Source organism: Crocodylus siamensis, chromosome 13 (genome assembly GCF_052110815.1).
Source record: "Crocodylus siamensis isolate JL-2025a chromosome 13, ASM5211081v1, whole genome shotgun sequence".
NCBI lineage: Eukaryota > Metazoa > Chordata > Crocodylia > Crocodylidae > Crocodylus > Crocodylus siamensis.
Window position 1 is genome coordinate 31,887,302 of NC_143407.1, and position 20,696 is coordinate 31,907,997.

General features: G+C 40.0%; 4 protein-coding genes across 9 annotated transcripts in view; 1 reads left to right on the forward strand and 3 right to left on the reverse strand.

The window, feature by feature from the left end:
- NF1 (neurofibromin 1) overlaps positions 1–20,696 on the forward strand; it is a 143,516-nt gene that overhangs the window by 80,801 nt on the left and 42,019 nt on the right. For all 6 annotated transcript variants that reach the window (XM_090026303.1, XM_090026305.1, XM_090026307.1 and 3 more), the window contains one exon: positions 20,124–20,556. In XM_090026303.1, coding sequence (XP_089882429.1) covers positions 20,124–20,556 — 433 coding nt within the window. The remainder of the gene's footprint in view (positions 1–20,123; positions 20,557–20,696) is intronic.
- OMG (oligodendrocyte myelin glycoprotein) lies at positions 3,410–6,735 on the reverse strand. Its single transcript, XM_090026193.1, has 2 exons — positions 5,956–6,735; positions 3,410–5,195 (listed from the first exon to the last, which is right to left on the reverse strand). Exon 2 carries the CDS (start codon positions 5,187–5,189, stop codon positions 3,867–3,869), a length of 1,323 nt encoding a protein of 440 aa, XP_089882319.1. The 5' UTR covers positions 5,190–5,195; positions 5,956–6,735; the 3' UTR covers positions 3,410–3,866.
- EVI2B (ecotropic viral integration site 2B) lies at positions 6,749–11,959 on the reverse strand. Its single transcript, XM_090026194.1, has 2 exons — positions 11,810–11,959; positions 6,749–10,314 (listed from the first exon to the last, which is right to left on the reverse strand). The coding sequence occupies exon 2, from the start codon at positions 10,065–10,067 to the stop codon at positions 9,351–9,353; it is 717 nt and encodes a 238-aa protein (XP_089882320.1). The 5' UTR covers positions 10,068–10,314; positions 11,810–11,959; the 3' UTR covers positions 6,749–9,350.
- On the reverse strand, positions 13,189–20,082 carry EVI2A (ecotropic viral integration site 2A). The gene is made up of 2 exons (XM_090026309.1): positions 18,688–20,082; positions 13,189–15,255 (listed from the first exon to the last, which is right to left on the reverse strand). Exon 2 carries the CDS (start codon positions 15,228–15,230, stop codon positions 14,475–14,477), a length of 756 nt encoding a protein of 251 aa, XP_089882435.1. The 5' UTR covers positions 15,231–15,255; positions 18,688–20,082; the 3' UTR covers positions 13,189–14,474.

Consider the following 20,696-nt stretch of genomic DNA (forward strand, 5'->3'; position numbering starts at 1 on the left):
TATCTCTTTCTCTGCTTTTTGTCTGTTTTTCTTCTCTCATTTTATTTCTTGGGAAATTCCTGATTCCCGGTCCAGAGTTAGTTACTCTCTTCCCCATTCCCACTCTATTTACTAAAACAATCCATGATAAATCAATTAAGATTGATCTTAAACTGTCTTCATTGGCCCTTAAAGTTGATGCACCAAAAAGATTAATAGGGGACATGAGAGTTATTGCTTCAGGCAGTTTGCCAGCGGTGGCAGCTATCACTGCATCACTTATGCTCTTGCCTTTGAGAGGTTAAATCTGCCACCCTGAGGGCCAGAAACTTTTGAGATGAGCCATTAATCTACTTGAAATCAAGATCATGGTGTTTATCGAAGTACTTCATGCCGCTTTCCCTGAAGAGCAGTATTTTTAAAAGATGTCTTCGGCTCAACGACTTTATCATTCTAAAATAAAACAGAAATTGGGTTCTTGTGGGTCCGCATCCTGAATCGTCAAATGGAAATTTAGTTTTTCTTATTTTTGTCTTGCATGCAAATAGATTGATATTCGAGCAGTGAGTGGGTAGACGAATGTGGTAATCGCCATCTAGTTTGATTGCACTGTTGCTCAGCAACAGCTTTTGTATCATTTCAGCTTCCTTCACTGGAAGCGACCGGTAGCTGGGGGGCTTGTATTTCTACTTGGTGTACATAAGATTAGGACAGAGGGCTATCTGGGGAGCTCAGTTTGTAATGTGGAGTCCCATCTTGTCCTCTTTCTGTTTCTGCCTTGGCTCCGTGTCTCTGTATCCTCAAGGCTGCTTCAGATTACGTCTTGGCAGTGGCCGCTTATTCCTCCTCACTAGTTCCAGCCTCTTGACCCCTACATATGGATTAGGAAGCAAAAAGAGGCCAGTTTCCACCTGCAGCCTCATGAGCAATACGCTAACTGAATGCACATAAATCTCCCTGAGTCCAGGTAGCAGGTTACCCAGTATGCAATAATACAGTAATTATGCAATAAGTCTAGTACTGGACCTGCTGGACAGTTGGATTTTTTTCCCTAGGCTGCATTCAATGTTCATTGAATGTGAACTAGTTGTCATTGCACACATGGCACACTTAAAACATTTCAGAGTTGGTTCTGTGCTGGCCTCTGCCAAACACAGCAGAATTTGGCATCACTAAATGTATTACCCAGCAAGAGTATGTTTGGTGTCCAGCATAACAGAAAGCATTTAGTTGTGTCCAAGAGACCCACAGTCATGTATATCACTTTGTTCTGTATCATGTCTTTGCGAGCTAAGCAGCTTCTGGCTCTGCCAATATAAGAGGCTTGGCTAGTTGTGCTAATTAAAATAATAGGGGGCATTTTCCTGTGGGCACTGCTATTCCTTAAATACCTATACTGGCTAGTGGAATTAATCTGATGACAGATGGGTAGATTTTGGAGGTAAATTTAAGCCTGCAGAATGTTTGCACCAATCTGGATTAAACTTTTTTTCACGCAACTGTAGGCAAGCTTTCATCATGAGATACTTTCATGGACCTAGATTTCACTGTGGATTGAAGAAGATCATGGTGCTCTTGTTAAGAGCTGCGGATTGCCTCTGTTTCAGCTTGGATAGTGAGGCTCTGCCTCCTTAAAATGTCCATGTATCTTTAGTATTTTTTTGCAACGTTTTACTTGTCCAAAACCGTGTGCCTGGCTTCACTTCCAAGAGAGCTGAATTTCTTTGTAGTGAGAGAGTGTATATACTTTAGTTGGTTCCTTTGTGGACAGCACTCTGTATAAAGGTTAAAATATGAATGTGACGAGGTCAAAAACAAGGTACTGAGAAAAGTGCAACTGTGACAAGATAATATTAGTATACATGGCTGCTATTTGATCACGGCCACCATTTTCCTCTGATGATGGAAACTTTCATTTTAAGATTAATTTTATGTTTAGAATGCAGTGTAGGAAAGACGGTGCTGTTCAGAGAGTGCTTTTAATCTTTTATTTAGGATATAGTTATGAGGAAGTTGTTGGAGGTTATGTAATAATTATGCTAAGCTGTACTAAGTTCTTAGGCTAAGATGCACGGCTATCAACTCGGTTGAATACAACCTTAAAAAAATACTTGGGTGCCAGTAAAACAACCATGTACAAATTTGTTATTCAATTTATGTTTTGCTGTTTAAAACAAGCTTTGAACCATTTCTTTTCAATAACGGCATCATTGTTTGCACTTAGGAGAGGATTTGGGAGTTCCTGCGGTTTCAAGAGTAATAACTTTAGTTGTGGAGCTTGGCTCTTGAGACAGCTGCAAGGCAGAGATCATTATTTATGAACAATTTGCCGCTATTATGTCATGTTAGCCTCTATTTTAGACCAGGTGCACTTACAACTGAAACCCCCGCTTTTGCTAGCGTCTTCTGAGAAAGTGGCAGTTTTCAGCATACACACTCCACCTCCATGGTATGCCTGAACCATAAGGGATTTCCCTAGATCCTCTGACAAGGGCATGTGTGGAGTCTTGACACCTAGTGGATCCTCAAGCCAAGAAATTATTAGAATATATCTCTGCAGCAATTTTGAAAGCCCTTCCAGATGCTTGCTAGACCTGGGGGCCTGAGTCCCATATTCTCACTGTATTCCCACAGTCCCCGCAGGTACTCCTATTTCCTACTGCCTTTCCCAAGTAGCTAGAAGAATGGTTGTGTGTGTCCTACATCCTTCATCTCGCAGCCAGGAGTGGGCTCGCCATTTGGACACTAAACTTTGTAGTTGAGATCCCCTGGTTTTTGCAGGAGTCTTATGCTGTGGCAAACTGGGGATTAAGCAGTATCCTGAAACGCATGGAAACAGTGTCAGCAAAAGTTTGTAATAAATGATATAGCAAGTGGAGAGCACAATAGTGCTTTTCCTTCTTTCAGGAAAAACCTCCTTTTTAGTTGTCATTTTCTGCATTGCACACTGTTTCAAAACTTTTTTATCTTAACTACAGATCAAATACCCTTGCCACCCATTTTACATCAGCTGTGCTGCAGTAAATGTCTCTACTCTTTGATGGACGGATGTTTAGGAAAATGGTAAATCATGCAATTATCCGCGTGCTGCTTGTTATCCAATACCCTCAAACCACTCTGTGTGTTATCCCTCTTTTAAATATAGGAAATCAGCAATGACTTGTCTCAGGTTCCAGATTCAGTTGTAAAGCCAGAAGCTTAATAAGTGTCTTGATGCTTATTTTTCCTACTAAAAAATGAACCACCTCACTCATCTTCCCCAGTCCAGGAGATGTTTTGTCCAGTTTTTAATTCCTGAATTTAAAAATATCCACTCTTATTCAAATTTCCTAATACATATGAAACAAACACTGATATACATGCCAGTCATATTCCCAGAAATAACTATTGATTAATGAAGCAGTTAGTTTTATTTTCTTTATTTTCCCTTCCTTTTGCATGTCATTTTAACTTACAGAGGACCATTACTGCTATTTTACAAGAATTCTTGATTGGCAAATCAAGCAAGACAGTGCAGATATGATACAGGCCTTCTATTTTTTTCCCCAGATGTTTAATGACAAAAACCATACCTAAAATCAGTACATAAAATTCTGATGTTTTATTCTTGTGCAAGGAAAATTAAACATTGAAATATAAAATAAGCACATTTCATAAAAACAAAATCATTTCATAGGTTAGTTTTACTTGGTATAAGACGTATTAAAATAAGTAGCAGCTTAGTATCAAGACATAAATTGTGCATTTTTAGTTTTGAGTGGTTATTTTTTGGATCAGAATAAGGATTTCAAAATTGAATTTCCTGTATTTGAGTCACTGTTAGATGGTAGGTGGTTTTGCTCCAACTATTTATTTTAGGAATAAATTTTTCACAAGACTGCAAGCCATTAGCCAATCAGCACTGCCACTGCATTAAGCATTACAATATAGAATGAATACATTTGACAAACGCTTGCTGCCGAGGGCACACGAGTATTAAAAATATTTGTTGTGGTTTCTTCTTTCTTTAAGGTAGTGGTTGTGCTTTGTTGAGGCATTTTAGAGTAGTTTGTTGGCATCCCGCTGGTAATACTCAGGGTCATGGGAGTAGTGGATGATCCTGTTGAGCTAGCCAAGCTCGAGTTGACATCCGTCGAATCTTGAATGTAGATTGTATGCGTGGCCGCCGCTTCGTGAGAACTAACTTTCCCAGCAGTTACTTCTTCTGGATAAAGAAGTAAGGGCCTATCTGTGCTGGTAAATAATACAGTTTGGCTTAAGGTTGCACTTAGTGTAACTTCCTTAGCTCGAAATTGTTTATGCATTTTTATCTCTTTGGTTGGTTCAGTTGCCAGTGAAGAGCCAGTTGTGTCTGCTGCCTTCATTCCTTTAACCATGAGGTTCATACCTGGAGTCGTGGGTGCAGCTGGAAGTGGAGTTGCGTTCTTCCAGGTCACCGTTTGGTTAGGGCATGGAGGCCCTATCACGGCAGCAGGTGTTTCCTTCACCCACATCAGCAAATAAGGGATATTTTGCTGATCGTCGCAGGACCACGGGTTGTTATACAGCGTTACAACTTGCAGTCGCGAGAGCCGGTCGAAAGCCTTGTCAGGAATATACGTGAACTTGTTGTTGTGCAAGTAAAGTTTTGTAAGGTGTAGCAGCCTCACCAGCGTTCCCGGGAGTATTTGGGTCAAGAAGTTGTTTGATAGATCCACCATTTCTATGTTGTAGGGCATGTTGGTTGGCACTGTCCAAAGCTTGTTACTGCTGAGGTTGAGACACTTGAGGCTGCTCAGTGTGTTGTTGATAAGAACAGCTCTTTCCACCATATTCCTGGAAACATCGAGCACTTTAAGGTTCCACTGGTAAGCGGTATCCAGTTTCTGAAGAACTTTTATAAAATTATTTGTAGCATATATTTCCCATAGCGACTTGGGCAGATGAGCAGGAATGTTCTTCAGCCAATTATTTGAAATATCGAGGGTCCTCAAATTGGTGAACCGGGTCAGCTGATGATCAAGATCCACAAACTGGTTAAAGGACAGATTTAAGTATGTAATGTTGTCTTGAAGTCCATGTGGCAATGTAGTGAAGTTTCTGCCTGAACAGTCTACATTTCTGTTGTTTCCTGAGCATGTACAGTTAGAAGGACAGATGCCCAGAACAGTGGGTATGAAAAGCAGAAGAACCAGCAGACAGGACGACGTTTTCAATATCTGGTATTCCATTGTTGCCTGCAAATAAATATACCAAAATGACACCCTTTAAGTCTACATAAGATACTTCATGTATTTGCAAGGGTTGTCTTTGCTCTGACTGCAGGACAAGTTAGGTAAAAATATCAATGAACCTCTTTGTGATAACAGTCCTTTTTATAATTGTTAAAGAGGGACTTTACAAAGCATCCCTTCATTTACTGTCATGTTGTCTGCCAGAATGAGACTTGTTTTTTCATCTCCATTCCCCCTCGAGCTCAAATGAGGGCTTTCTTCCGAAAATGCAAGTCTCTTCCAAATGTTATACAATGTCTGCTTTTGGGTTCTAGCAGTTTCAAGCCTATATTATCTTTGGAATAATGTGCTTATTTAAACAGGAATGAAAAAATGGCTGTCAAATGGATCTGCCTTAAAAATATCTGCAGTAATGTTGCCATTCCACCTCCTCCCCCCATGCACACTGTATTTGCTTGAATAAGATCTGTTAAAGTACCTCTAGACTAGTTAAATAATTTTACTCTGAAACCAGGAGTCCACATCCGTATTTCAAAATGCATGTTATTTTATTTTTTCCTTGATGTAGCCTTCGTTCCTTTCTGTAAAGCTAGACAGCTAGGCAACATGTATATTTGAATATTGAATTAATGTTAGAATGAAATCTCTGTCACTGCAGCAAATTTTTGATGTGAGCAGCTTCCAAAGACCAATATTTTTCGGTCATCTGTTTCTGATTCTAACTTTGTAGTAGGTTTTTAAATACAAAAAAGCAAACACTTACCGAAATAAGGACCCTCCCGCAAGATCAGTGCATCGTTTCTCTGAAAGATGTAAGCTTTAAAGGTCGTCTTGTTCTAGAGAGTAGCTACAGTTGCTGCCTGCGAATTGTGCTTGCCTCTTCAGCTGCATCGTATTGCTGCTAGCTGGGTCTCTGCAACCACCTGATCAGCACTACATCGTAGGACTGCAGAGCTGTCGTTGGTGCTGACTCAAATTTATTGCAAGGCATGCATACTCAACAAAATAGTCCCGGATTTGATTTGAGTTGGTTAACTTTTCTATATGCACGTTTTCCCAAAGGTGTCACTGCATCAAAACTTCAACATGCCCATTTGACTACACTGATATAGTATCCAGTAGAATTTTTTTAAGTGATTTTTCCCTTAATTTATGATTCCACTTAATGCTCCTGTTTTAAAACAGCCGTGAAAGTGCGGTGTTCTTATTGCCTTCATTTCAGGTTGCACTCCTGTAATATTGCCTCTTTAAACTGGCATCCTGTTTTTAGCCTTCTTCAACAATCCTGTCAAAATAGCATTCCTGATTTTGACGTTTGAAGTTCAAATTGTCCACTCTTAAAATCAGAATTTCAGAGCATCTCATCAGCTTTGAATTTTTACAGATAACCTTCCTGAGATCTTTTTACAATATCATTTTCACCAAAAATATGCACCATGGCTGTATTTGCAATGTTTTTCCTCCAAATACCTTTTCTTATATTTTTTGCAGGTATTAAACTTTTTCAACCTTTCAACTTTGATATACAGCCATGGAGAAAAAGCATATGCAGAATAAAATGGTTTGTATTTTTCAGTGGCAGTTTTTAAAAATTGCTTTCAGTCTTATCTATTTTTGTATGGTCTCACAGCAACATGCTGTGCGCCACATGCAAAAAACATACTCCCTGGCACAGAGAGCCTGAAGAGCTAGCCATCCTGGAGTTGCATTGCAGAAGGGTTATGGAGTGGTGGTTTTGACATCTTCTCCCTAGGAAATGAACATTTTGTTTCCTTGAAATATTTACATCCTGGATCACTAATTAGACATACTTTTGTTTAAAAAGAGCTGCGTTCTCCCCCTCCCTCTTCTTCCCCCCAAATTATACTCAAGGATAATGAAGCTTTTTGCTTGTTGGAACATGGTTTTAGATAGAAGTTGCATGATTTCCAGTTGCTTCCAATATTTAAAAATAATTATTTTATGCCAGACTGCAGTTCTGCTCTGGCTCACAATCTCATCAAAATAGTCAGAGTCCAAAGGCAGGTCCGTGCCTGTCCTCACTTAAATCTGAGTCTTCCCACTACTGAAATTTGCTCAGTGCAACTTTTGGGCAGAATTCAGCTTGAATAAAATTTGATTGCTGATGGTATGTGTAGGTATATACATACACATTGATATGACGCATGCGTGTGTGTATGTGCGCACGCACATGTGCACACACACTAAAAATAAACCGCAGTATGTTCTTTCCACAGTTAAGATCTGAAAGTCAGTGTAACTTACCAGCTGCAATATATTACAGCTCGGGATTTTTTTTTTTGCAGGTTATCTGAGACTGACAGATGTATCTAACCAATCACTGAGTAGTATTTGGTGCTATCCCTTTAATTCCGGTAGTTGATAGCATGATTAGATGCGAGTAACGTGATGTTAGGACATCTAAACATTTGTAAAGATTTTTCTTCAGCCAGATTTTCACAATTCATAAATACTCATTTGTATATGTCCTTGTGGCAAACAAAATGTAGATGTAAAAGCTGTTACATTTTCAACATGCTCATTCACAAGTGTAAGTGAATTCTGTTGTCGCAGACAGTGTGCTGCATACTATGCAGTGCAGAGTGCTCATTAATATGATCCATTATAAAAGTCCAGTGAGTTCATCTTTGCAAAAATCATTATTTCATCCAAAGATTGCAGTTTTGCAAATACATTACTGAATTCTTTGTCTAAGCATACTGTACATGAGAATTGCATCCCTGATTTGTATTAATTTTACTTTTGTTAAAGGTAAATTGCATCTTTTTCATTAAGGCTGCGTGTTTTGACTCACAAGTTTGTCTTGTGTTCAAAGCCTGCCTTTAAATTGCTCTGCAAAGTCCAGACCCAATCCTAATGCTTACAGGCAAAACTATAATTCATTCAGATTTAGACTGTGTGATTTGAGTGGCTGTAATCGTACTGCATTTTGACTATATTTCTTTGAGAACTGGTGGTTAGTGACTTTTGTGGTTGTGGCTCTTACTTAAAAATCAATCTCAAGTCTAATTCTTCCATTTTTATTGTTCCATACCAAGAGACTTCCATGGGCTCTTTTCTTCCTCTCTTTTACCACATTGCATATCGCTCATAATTATACCCCGATGTACTTTATATTCTTGTGCTGACAACACCCCCACACACTTTGCCAAGCCTTTATACTGTTCAGAAACACATAGCTGGAGAAATAGCTCTTTACAGTATATCTTGCTCTCTCAAGTTCAAATAGAGTTTAATTCAGGTTTTTTTGAACTAATATTTATAAAGATGTCTCGATTAGCATGGACACTGCAATAAGCTCATATCACCAGGAGATGATATTAACATTGGCCTTAACTTTTTAGAGAGACCTACAGCCAGCTAACTTTCTTGTCTGCTAAGCTGCAAATATAAAGTATTGTGGCATTTTTTATAAACAATTATTCGAAACAAAGTCGATCTATTTTACACTTCTGCCAGAAAGAAAGGTTCTTAACGGTAGTTTCTCTTTCAGCTGGATGTGAAAACCTAAGTTATCAATGCTGCAGAAAGTCCAAGATTGAGAGAGACTTCTTCAGATTTTAGATCATTTCTCAATAAAGAAAAATTGGAAGGGGATGCTATGGCAATTGACTGTAAAATGCATAACTTGCTTGTGACGTAAATATAACAACTCATTTACTATAAATGGACCTAGCCACTCATGGATAGCATATAGTTACTGGTCTGTCTAAACACTGGGATTTGGTTTTTAGTCTGGCCTTATCCAGTAAATTCAGTTGTATTTTAAGAATACAAGTCACCAAGACAACTTTGTATTAATGCCCTTTTATTGGAAGTTAACAAGAATATAAGAAAAGTGTGCTGCTAAAGTGCATTTGTTAGATTTAGTTATACAGCCTAGTAAACCGTACCTTCCTAAAAAGCTTTACTTATTGCGTTTTGAAAGTTACATATAATCTTTTCTGGTTTGTAGCTTTAAACACATGGAAAAAGGCTTTGCATAGTTGCTGCTATCTGCACCGCATATTGAAGTGATTAGCTTCAAGCCAGATCACTTTAGGTTCCCACTTGTGAAATACTAGTTTAATGCAGCTGTGGCTTCACAGTCCTTGCTCCCACCAACTTCTCGTATTTGTTGGCTTCAAAATGTTACTTTTAAGGTAAGTGTGAAGTGTGTTCAACAGCAAACTCGGCAATTGGTAAAGGTTGTTCAGGCAAAGGTGGCGGTAGTGGTTCATTTTCATCCTGATGTGTCACATCAGGAGGTGGGGGAAATGCGTTCTCTGCCTCCGGTTTATTCCCTGTGGCGTTGCTGATCTCAGAGGAATCAATCTCAGGAAATTCCTGGATCCAGTCTGGTGGCAGTGGCAGTGGTGACTCTGGTAGAGGAGGAATTGTGTCGGGTGGAGGGTTGCAAGGGCTCTGTTCTTCTGCAACAGGAGGTGGGGGCACATTTATATCACTTGAAGGAGAAACTGGATTGCTATGTGCTGGTGATCTGGAGCCATCGTGTACAGGAGGGGGAGACAGGGTAGCTGTATTGCAGCTGGGTGCATCACAGCTCTGTTCAGATGCATGACAATCATTCGGTAAGTGTGTGGTTTTGTTAAATTTCCAAGGCAAGATAGAAAAAACTGATGCACGTTTTGTGGCCTGGTCCGATTCCACAAAGACATCCGGTGTTTGTCCATCGGCAAATGGGGAGCGGCCAGCCCAGTTTGGATTAGTTGGAGGTGGCTTTTTGGCACACTTACATAAGAGAATTATAACAATAGCTATCGTCATACCAATCAAAATTATGCCAATAAACACAGCAGCTATCCAGCTAGTATCATTGCGGGGTTCCACTTCTTCTCCATTGGCCTGAGGCATTGTGCTATTGGCTGGTCTTTCAGCACTGTACAAGTGAAGTTTGCCTGATTGGTATGAATATATGGGAGATGTGTTTCCTATTTGACTTTCAGGACTAACAGATGCATTTCCTGGTTTAATTAAACCAGTTGTTGGTGGTGTCTCTGTCTCTGTAGAAAGTGGTCTTCAAAATTGTCCATAGAAGAAAACTGGGGTTATGAGATTGATGTCCACTTTCTTCTTGATGATTACGATGGTACGCTGTCACCTGCAGTATAAAGAGAATATGGTCCAGTTGGTTTTATTTTGGATTTGGCCTGTGGGTTTTTCTTTTACAGTTAAAAGCACGTTCACCATTGTTAATTTGCTGTTTTCTAAACTTTGCACTAAAGTTATCTGCCAGAAAAAAGATAGACACTATATTCTTTTAAATATATCAGGCAGTCTATTTTTGAAGTGAGCACTGGGTTTGCTAATGACTTTAGAAGGGACAGGTGCCATTCTAATAGGATTTAGGTGGTTTTGCTGTAGAAAGCATTTTGGCTTATTTCTTTTTAATTTGCCAAAGAAAGCTGTTAAGACGACCTCCTTTAAATGAGTTAAATGGAACTGTGTCAGTTGTTCCAGCCCTTAATTGTAAACAGGAAACTTAAGTACAACTTCAAACAGCCCTTTATGAAAGTGAAAAGCATCCAGTTTATCTTGGACCTTAACATTTTGAGGTTTATAAACCAGTGTCCTTAATTGTCTTTTTTTCAATACTTTTAGTATCCATCTTGCTGCCTTGGCTGTTATCAGATAAAAATTAAGGCATGTCATTTAAAAAATGGTTTCCTAATACAACTACTGGTACGATCTAATGTTAGGATCCCAATTCCACACCATAAATGGACTTCTGCCTACACAGTAGTTGAAGTGGGAGAGAAAATGTAAATATAAACCTAAATTGCTGCAACAGAGCCGTTTTGCTATTTTTGTTTGAAACTATGAAGGTGTCGATCTAAATGAGACTAATAAAGCTTATCAAATCTTTCCACTATGTTCTGCTGCTTTTGGTTTACTTTGTGTGTTGAAACTTCATGAAGAATTAATTCCTGAACACATATATAGTCCTGATGAGGACTTGGTTCAGTGCATACAGTTAACATGCACATAGTTTCATAGAAGTTAGGGACCTGAATAGATCATGTAGTCTAACCCCCCCCCGCCACTGGCTGGAGCACACGGTGGGATCACACGACTCCAGACAGGTGTTCATCCAACCTCTTAAATTACACCAGGGAGCACATGCAGCTGGTAAGTTAATACTTCTGTGCAAGTATTTTTCAGGATAGCGTGTAAGTTCGGAATTAATACTTATATTTGCCGGTTCCAGCTTCTTCTGTACTCTTTCTTTGCAAAGTGTATTCAAGTGGCGCTTGTATGAAGACCTTATTAAAAGCTCAGTAGAATACAGCTATTAACGTCAGTGTAGTTGACATTAAAAACTTGCCTGGGAATTTTCCCTACATTTAAAAAAATAAATGTAAAAATGAGAATTAAGTATTCTACTAGCAACATTTTAACAGTATAGAGATGTGCTCAAAACATTCATGCGTGCAGGTAACACATGTCCTAAAACAGCTGTAAGTTACCCCATGTGTTAGCAATAAATTCATTCAAAAATGTTCCAAGTAAGTTTTTTGCAAATGCATTTGTTTGATTAAGCAAGCAAGAAACACCCAACAAGAATCAAGCCTTACTGTCGAGAATCTGTTCCTTACCTGTGCAACACTGTGTTTCAGTAAGATGGGTTCATCTGTCAAGTTAACATTTTTGTTTGAAGACTAGGTCTGAACGGGTGTTGCAAGTCGAGCAGCTCTTAAAATGGTCTCCTTTCTCATATTGAAATAGGGTTTTTTGCATGTAAAGAGGAAGTGTACCAATACTTACTGCAGGAAGTGTCAAGAGCAGGGAGGTGACTAAGAGTTTTAATTTTCGCAAATTGTACACTTTTTAAGACCTAATTTTCAGCTGTGTTCTCTACCAGACAAAAACATGTAGACAATCAAATGTAACTTTTTCTCAGCTTATGCTTTGCATGTTAAAAATGTTTGGCTGTTTTTTTTGTCTATGTCTGCAGCCAATATGAGCAAGAGCAACTTTCTTAACTGTGGTAAAGTGGATTGAAGTTAACAGTTTTATTGATAATGTCAGTGGTTTTTGCTGGCGGGGGGTGTGCTCCTGTGTTTCTGATGTTTTAGTCCACAGTTTGAGAATTTTTGATTTGGGGCAGCTGGCTGATCACATGGAACTGGCCCCTTCCCAGATTTTCATGTGTTGAATTGCATAAAAGGCAGGTAGCTCTACAGACTGACAACTTCTCTGATAGTGCTTATCTGTATAAGCTGCTTCAGTTGCTGCCATGGGCATGTGTTTGGGAACATACTTTCTGTGGGCTGGTCAGATCTTGGTATTTCCTGCTCCCAAGATCTTCCCAGCTGCATAGTAGAAGGCGTTTCTGCAAATGTATCCTCATAATGTTTTGCATCCTTGCCCATTTGCTACTTCCCAAAGGCTTTTGTCATGCCCCTCTTCTGTATTATAGCATCCGTTCTACTTCCCTTATTAGCTTCATTTCCCAATTCCTGTGAGTGTTACCCTCTTTCAGTTCCCACTAGCTTCACCAGCTTCTCTTATCTACATCCTCATCTCCCTTTACGAGCCCAACCACAGGCTTAACACCCGTACCCTCTTCTTCTGTTACTCTTCCTCATCTTAATCTTTCATCCCATTCAGCCACCTCCCATGGCCCTGCCTCACTTCCACCAGTCTCATGCTACCCTTTTCATGCGACCTCTTACTCTGGTTCAGCTGCCCATTTGCAGAAAGGTCTTATTCGACTACCTCTTCACCAAGTACTGTGTTTCTGTCTGATGTGTGCTCTGAATTTGCCCTGTTCAGCCTTCAGCTGGTCTCTTGATGTTTCCCTTTTTTGTCCCTTTGCATATCCCATTGATTGGTACTTGTCTGCTTTCAGCTTTCTCTGTCCTCCTTCCACTGATTTGGCCTCTGATTTTCTCCTCTTAAGTCGCTACAGAAATGTGCCTCATCTGTATCTTTTCTCTCATATCACATGTGTGCAGATACCAAGATTACGCTGTTTCAAACACACATTTTAAAGTGATGTGACACATTTTATTACACATCTGTATGGCAATACAACTAGTGAAAGTATGAGCAATTTGATAACTACAAAAGTAATGCATTATGTCACATGGGACAAACTTTCATTTTACAAAATTCGGCTAATAGTATTGAAGGCACTTATATTTTAATATGCACAATGACAACAATCTTCAATTGCTGGACTGGTTTTTACAAACTACCATAGATTTACTGTCTGATCTTTCATTGTATTAATTTTCTGGGTGAAGTAGCAAAATATTATCTTTGGTCTTATTAACCCGGTGAATTCATGACTATAAACTTCAGAATGAGATGTTTTTAATTTTCCCCTGGTATTTCCGGTAGTAACAGAGACTTAATATCCAAGGATATTTTTTTTCCACAATATAATATGTTACATTTTATCATCAGTGAGTTCAATGAAGAAGATCACGCAAGTGTAGACTACTTTAAAAGTCTGTTGCAAATATTTATTGGCATTGCCAAGTTGAGAAAATTATCCTTACTATAGTTGAACAAGATATACGTGTTTCTGTACCAACTTCCAGGCACCGCGGACATCCCTGGATGCAAACTGGCCTTTTGAAAGTTGTGATCGAGCACAGGGGAAAACACGTTTTGGCTGTATATGTACTGTAAATGATGGCAGTTTAATGCTAGCAAAAAATAGCTCAGAATGACAGATTTTCAAGGTTGAATCACACAGCATGTAGTCTATTGGTTTTATATTTCTTCTGTCCAGAGCATGTATTAATACAGAGGCTGTCTTAGGAACACCTCTCACATTTGTGGTTACATGGACCATTCCACCCATTTGTCTTGCAACATCTCCCTGGCAACTACAGCTCTTGCTTTTGTGTCATATTTTTAGATGGTTCTTAATTTAGCAGATCAGTGCGAGGAGGAACTGCAGAGTTGGTTGTCCGCAGATCTTTGCTGATTTACAGACTGTCATTTGAGAGCTTCTGTTGCAGCAAAACGTTTCCAAAAATGTTGTTCTGCTTTATTTCCACTTGGCTAACCATTTTGTTTAGCAGTAGTAATGGACCAGGCCGCTATCTAACACCTTTTGTCACTGTTCAAAGGACCGAAAGAATAAGCACAAGGTTGCACTCCCTCGCAGTGAAGCTGTATGCCACAACAGTCTCCTGTCCCATAGTGTGAAAGCTCAGATCTGGATCTCGATCTAACGGTGTGTGGTTAAAACAGAATATTACTTCAAGGCTGTATTTTTATCTCTTTTTGGAACCTGAGCTTTCCTTAAATCTCTGCTTCGAAGTTGACTAAGATCCTGTTGCACGGTTTTGACATTCCTTGGCTGGGCTGATCGTTCCCTCTTTCTTGGGTGAGGATCTCAGTGGTTCCATCTTCGCTTTTCCTTTGAACTGTGGCAGCTTTTTCTGACATCAGGTCTTGCATCATTAAGTCAGTCCCTGTTACCTCTTTAGTCATTCTCTGCCACGTGCCTGATCCAGTTGGCCATAAACTGCCTGTAGCCAGAAAATCGCCATTACTTCTTGGCGCACGCTTGCCTTTTTGTAATTTTTTGAGGTAGGACACTTTGTTTGCCATCACCACCGTTGACAGAATGAAACAGGTGCAGGCAAGGATGAGCACTGCGATTATAATGAAACAAACTAGTATAAGAGGTTTACTGTCTTCACAAGTTACAGTCTTTGTTGTTGTTCTCGGGGTCTTTCTGGTAGGTCTCGAGCCTTGAGCTGGGAAAGTTACTTTAAGGACAGGGGAAGATGTTGAAAGCTCCTGTCCAAATGTAGCAGGTGAGGTTTGAAAGGTGCTTGCACGCATTGTGGAAATAGTTGTTGTCTTGATACTGTCGTCTGTTATTAGCTCGAGAATTGTACTGGTGTAAGTTATATTCAAGCTTTTACTTGGATTTTGGGTATGGGAGTTCCAGTAGCTGGAATCGTTAGTGTGGTTTGCCATTATTTGCCAGCACAATGAAAAGCTTGTCACAGCAAGGAAAGCAAAATATGCTTTACGGGGCCTTGTCATTTTCCTGTTCCTGATGGATAGTCACCTGCAAATCAAATACAAAATAAATAAATATAGAAATACATTTGCTGAGTTAAAACTGTATACTTCCATTGGTGCTAAAGGCTTGAATAGGTCCTTTTGTGAAATGCTAGGCCGCTGCCATGAACATTTCCACAACTCAGTTTGCAGTAACTTAATTTCATATAGTGTTGATCATGTTGTGAAGAGTTCAACTACATGAAATACAAAGAGAATAGGTATTCTTGAATTTTCTCTGCTACATAATTAAACAGGATTTCTGTGGTTAGACTTACAGATGCACTATTTAAAAAAACAAACAAACCCTCAAAAAAACCCCAAAACAAACAAATGAGAAAAAGAAAAAAAATGTGCGTGAGGCGCCAAGTGGATTTCAGATCATTTTAAAGTCCGGACTGGGTTGTGGTATTTCATTCTCTAACTGTAATTCAGCTTTGAGTTAGTCACTTTTGCTTTTTTCCTTCTGGGCCTACTTTCCATGATCTGTCTGTCTGAAAGTTAACAGTAAGGGGTTAATAATCAGGCCGGATAAAAAGAGAAAGTAGTTATGTGTGCAACGCGTGGTTAACTTGTGGAATTCATTGCCGCAGGAGGTGGGTAAGGTAAATAGCATAGCCAGGTTCAAAAAGGGAATGGATAAATTCATGGATGACAGGTTTTAATTTTAAGTTACTGTACTGCTACATCTTAATTTTGTAACAGCTGCCGAGACAGTTTTACTAAATTTAAAGTAAAATCTTCCTTTAATTTTAGCATATTCCCTTTGGTTTTAACTAATGGTTTTTCGGCGTTCTCATATGAGATCTGGGACCATTTTCCATGATCTGTTTGTATGAAAGTTAACAGTAAAAGAGTACTAATCAGGTCAAATAAAAATGCTTAATTTTAATTCTCAATTTAAACTAAAATTTCTGAGCCCAGCAGAGAAGGCAGCTATCTTAGTGGAAAGTGTTGGAGTTGTTTCATAGTAGTTTGGGGTCAGAAGGGACCTGAACAGATCATCTAGTCTGACCCCCCACCAGTGGTAAGAGCACACGCTGGGATCACACGACCCCAGACAGGTGTTCGTCCAACCTCTTTCTGAATTTACCCAAGGTAGGAGTGAGGACCACCTCCCTAGGAAGTTGACTCCAGATCCTAGCCACCCTAACAGTGAAATAGTGCCTCCAATCTCGAACCTGAACCTATTCAGCAGCTTCTGGCCATTGTTCCTTGTCACCCCAGGTGCTGCTGGGGGGAGTAAGGCCCTTCCTATTTGCTGCTGATCTCCCCTTACAAGTTTGCAGGCAGCCACCAATTCCCCCCTCAGCCTCCACTTGCGGAGGCTGAACAGGTTCGGGTCCTTCAGCCCCTCCTCATAGGGTCTGCCCTGTTGCCCTCCAGCCACGCGGGTGGCCCTCCTCTGAACCCTCTCAAGGCAGGCCACAAACTTCTTAAAGTGCGGTGCCCAGAACTGGACGCAGTACCCCAATTGTGGCCTGACCAATGTCGTGTAGAGGGGGAGTATCACCTCTCTGGACTGGCTTGAGATGCATCTTTGGATGCACGATAAGGTGTGGTTGGCTTTGCTGGCTGTGGTCTGGCATTGGCGGCTCATGTGCATCTTGGAGTCGATAATGACTCTAAGATCCCTTTCCATCTCTGTGCTGTCAAGGGGGGAGCTCCCCAGCTTGTATGTATGCTGTGGATTCCTTCTCCCCAGGTGCAGCACCCTGCATTTATCTACATTGAACCCCATCCTGTTACCATCTGCCCACTTCTGTAGTCTCTCTAAATCTAATTGCAGCCTCTCTCTCCCTTCGAGTGTGCTTACCTCTCTCCACATCTTGGTGTCATCGGCAGACTTGGACAATGTGTTTTCCACCCCCGCGTCCAAGTCGCTGATGAAGGTGTTGAACAGTGTAGGCCCCAGGACTGAGCCCTGGGGGACCCCACTATTCGCATCCCGCCAGGTCGAGTACAACCTGTCCACCACCACTCTCTGGGTATGCCCTATCAGCCAATTTCTGACACATCCAACTGTGTAGGCATCAATGCCACAGTCGCTCAATTTATTAATGAGAATGGGGTGAGAGACAGTGTCAAAGGCTTTCTTAAAGTCCAGAAAGACTACATTCACGGCGATACCATCATCCAGGGATTTAGTTACCTGGTCATAAAAGGCCATCAGGTTGGTCTGGCAGGACCTGCCTTTGATGAACCCATGCTGATGACCCCTGGGTATGATCTCCCAAGCGTAAGACCCTGACAAGACACTTGTTAAGCTGGTGTCAAAGCTGCTTTGTTAGGAGATGCATAATAAGTATTAGCCCACATATTTACAAAAAACTCGCTCTTGAGTGTAAATATATATGAAATAGCTCTATATTAAAATAAAACATGTAATATAGATTCAGTCTATTTCTCACACACACACGCGCGCGCGCGCACACACTCTCTCTCGAGAGTTCTTTTTAAACTGGAATGACTGAAAAAACATCATGGCTGTTTTCCTTAGACATATATTCAGAAAGGTTCAGTCCGTTTTCTTTCAGACTATTGAGTACGTGCAAATTCTCATTGACAATTCCATATTTCCATTTATTAGCTGTGTGGTATTTAAATTTGTGCTGATTGAGAACTATGGAGGGAAGGGGGAGGGTAAGGTAATTTCCAAATTGGTCTGATCTGAAGACCAACTTAAAAGTGATATTGAGAGGGTAGGGAGCCATGCATAATGTTCTCTGTTTTGTTACCATGCCCCCTCAATATTTGTCCCTCATCTAGATTACATTTACCTGTTGGAATCTGGGGTTTTTTTAACCCATCAAGGAGCTCAGCTCTGAAAGGCAGCTGCATTCGTTTAAGCCTGTTTGCAGGAATGAAGATCTTAGATTGTTAATTATTTAGGGCCCAGATTGTGTTCAGTAAGTAGTTCTGCAATCTGGCACAACTGGGCCCTGATCCTGAGAGAAACGAGCTAGTACCAAAATACATCTAATAAAGTAAATTGACATGAGCTTTCTTAGACTGCAGCCTTTTGCTTCAGGGTGTCACTTAAACTCGTGAAAGCAAAGGAATGGATAATTAAGAGGTTACTTTAGTCTCTTTAGCTGATCCTTAGTTGCTTAAGGGTTGCTAAGATCTTTTGTCAACAGACAGTAGGATCTGTAAAATACAGGCATGGCAGAGCTAAGTAGCAGCTGCCACTCGTAATTCTTCCTTCCAGCTCTGGAATACGCACCACGTTAGTTTAACGTATGTAATTTTAGTAAGTTTTCTGCACACAAGCTAAATAATGTAGTTGAAAGGATGTACTTCTTATTGCTACTGATTGTCATCAATAAGTATCTTTGTTATTTAAAGCTTTGTAAAACGCTTTCTGCTTGCAAGGCTCCACACATTCTAACAAACCTGAAAATTAAATTGAAGAAAAAGAAAGCAAATGTGCACCTACCTTGCCAAAAGTTTTATGGTCAAAATAAGAGTTGAAATTCAGATTATTCTACCCACATTAGCAAGCGTTTCTTGAGCTGTTTCTTGGGATGAAACTAGCCGTCAGCATATAGCAAATGGACTGGAAGATAGCAATTTTTTTTAAAAAGAGTGAACCTGCTACTAAAATGAAATGTATTTTGGTGCTCTACTTAAAAGATGAAACCACAAGAGATGACACACTTCCTTTCTGCAGCAACTGTACTGTGACACGTTAGGCATTGGGGGGGCGGGAACCCAATCTTGCCCGAATTAGCTCTCAGAACAACAGGAAACAGCATAGAAAAAAATCTCTGCTTTTAGGGCAGAAAAACCTATATTTGTTACCTTATGCCCAGACGGTGTGCCCCAAGTAAAATAGAAAGTAGGGTTTCCAGTGCAATCGCAATTGTTTAACTTTTGCATTTAGCTTTAAAAAAACCCCAAAAACTTGCATTGCATTCGTGTCATTTCTGCTTTTATGCTACTCCTCATTTGTTGGAAAATATCAGTGGTAGCATTGAGCTATTGTAGACACATAAATGTATCAGTTTTTTCACCATCTGCTATTGAGTATGATTTCAATTTTGGTTAAAGCAACATGCAGTATGCCTAGTGTTCAGAAATCTTGGGATTTTTATGTGGGAGGAGATTGTCATTTCACAAAGGTGCGAAGCAGCAATTTTGCATAAAAGGAATGCAAATGTTTAGATTTTATTTTTAATTGGATGGAAAAATGGTTTCAGAAGACCAAACGGGCATAGAAGCTTTATTCATCAGGGGGCTCCTGTTGGACATCCCTGATTAATCACTAAAGTGCAGTGTTCTACCTTACAGCAAAGAGGAGATCCAAGTAACAAGCCTTCAAGAGGAACTTGTAAGAGAAAGGCAGTAGATCCTTAATTCAGACAGCACTGCTATAATAAATAACCTTTTTCATGTTTCAGCATAGGTGGGATTTGAAAGTGTAGAAGAATAAATGAATTGAGATCCAAACTACAGATGTGTCATACAGTTTTCAGGTAGCTGATATGCCAGTTCCTCTCCAGCATATGTTGTTGTTTTTCCTTCCTTCATTTGAGAAATTGAACAGAGCTTCTTCATCATGTCTTCCTGGAGTTGCTTGGCTATACAGTAACCTCTTTCACAATGAAAAGTGGATGAAAAAAGGGATGAAAAATGTCATCCTTCTATTTTCTTGCAAAGTAAAACTGGTTCTAATGTTCAATGTAATGTAGATGAGCTAAGGGTGAATGGCAATGGATGTTGTTTGCCTATTGCCTGCCCAGTCACTGCAGATCCATTATCATTGGTTTGGAAGATATGGTGTCTGTAGGGCTAGCTACAAACTTACCCTGAAGTCCTGGTTAAAGAAATGATGGCACATTTTGTGTAAAATACATTTTCCTTTTTTTGTAGGTTCAAGACGGGTCAAATCAATGGCGACCTACTGATATACCACGTCCTGCTAACTTTGAAGCCATACTATGCTAAGCCATATGAGATTGTAGTGGACCTCACTCATGCGGGCCCCAGCAATCGGTTTAAAACAGACTTCCTTTCCAAGTGGTTTGTAGTTTTTCCAGGCTTTGCTTATGAAAATGTCTCAGCAGTTTTTATTTACAACTGTAACTCCTGGGTCAGAGAATACACAAAATACCATGAAAGGCTTCTGACAGGCCTGAAGGGCAGCAAAAGGCTTATTTTCATAGACTCACCTGGGAAATTGGCAGAGCACATTGAACATGACCAGCAGAAGCTCCCAGCAGCTACCTTGGCTTTGGAAGAGGACCTGAAGGTTTTCCATAATGCACTCAAATTGGCCCACAAGGACACCAAAGTTTCTATTAAAGTAAGTGTAACTTTGCAATTCACCAGGAAGAGAGTTGTCTATCATCACATCTGCATATTGTTTTACTGTCTTGCTTTCATCAGCTCATGGGGAGAAAACATGACCAATAGTTAGCACATCACGTTGCTTGGTATGACTTT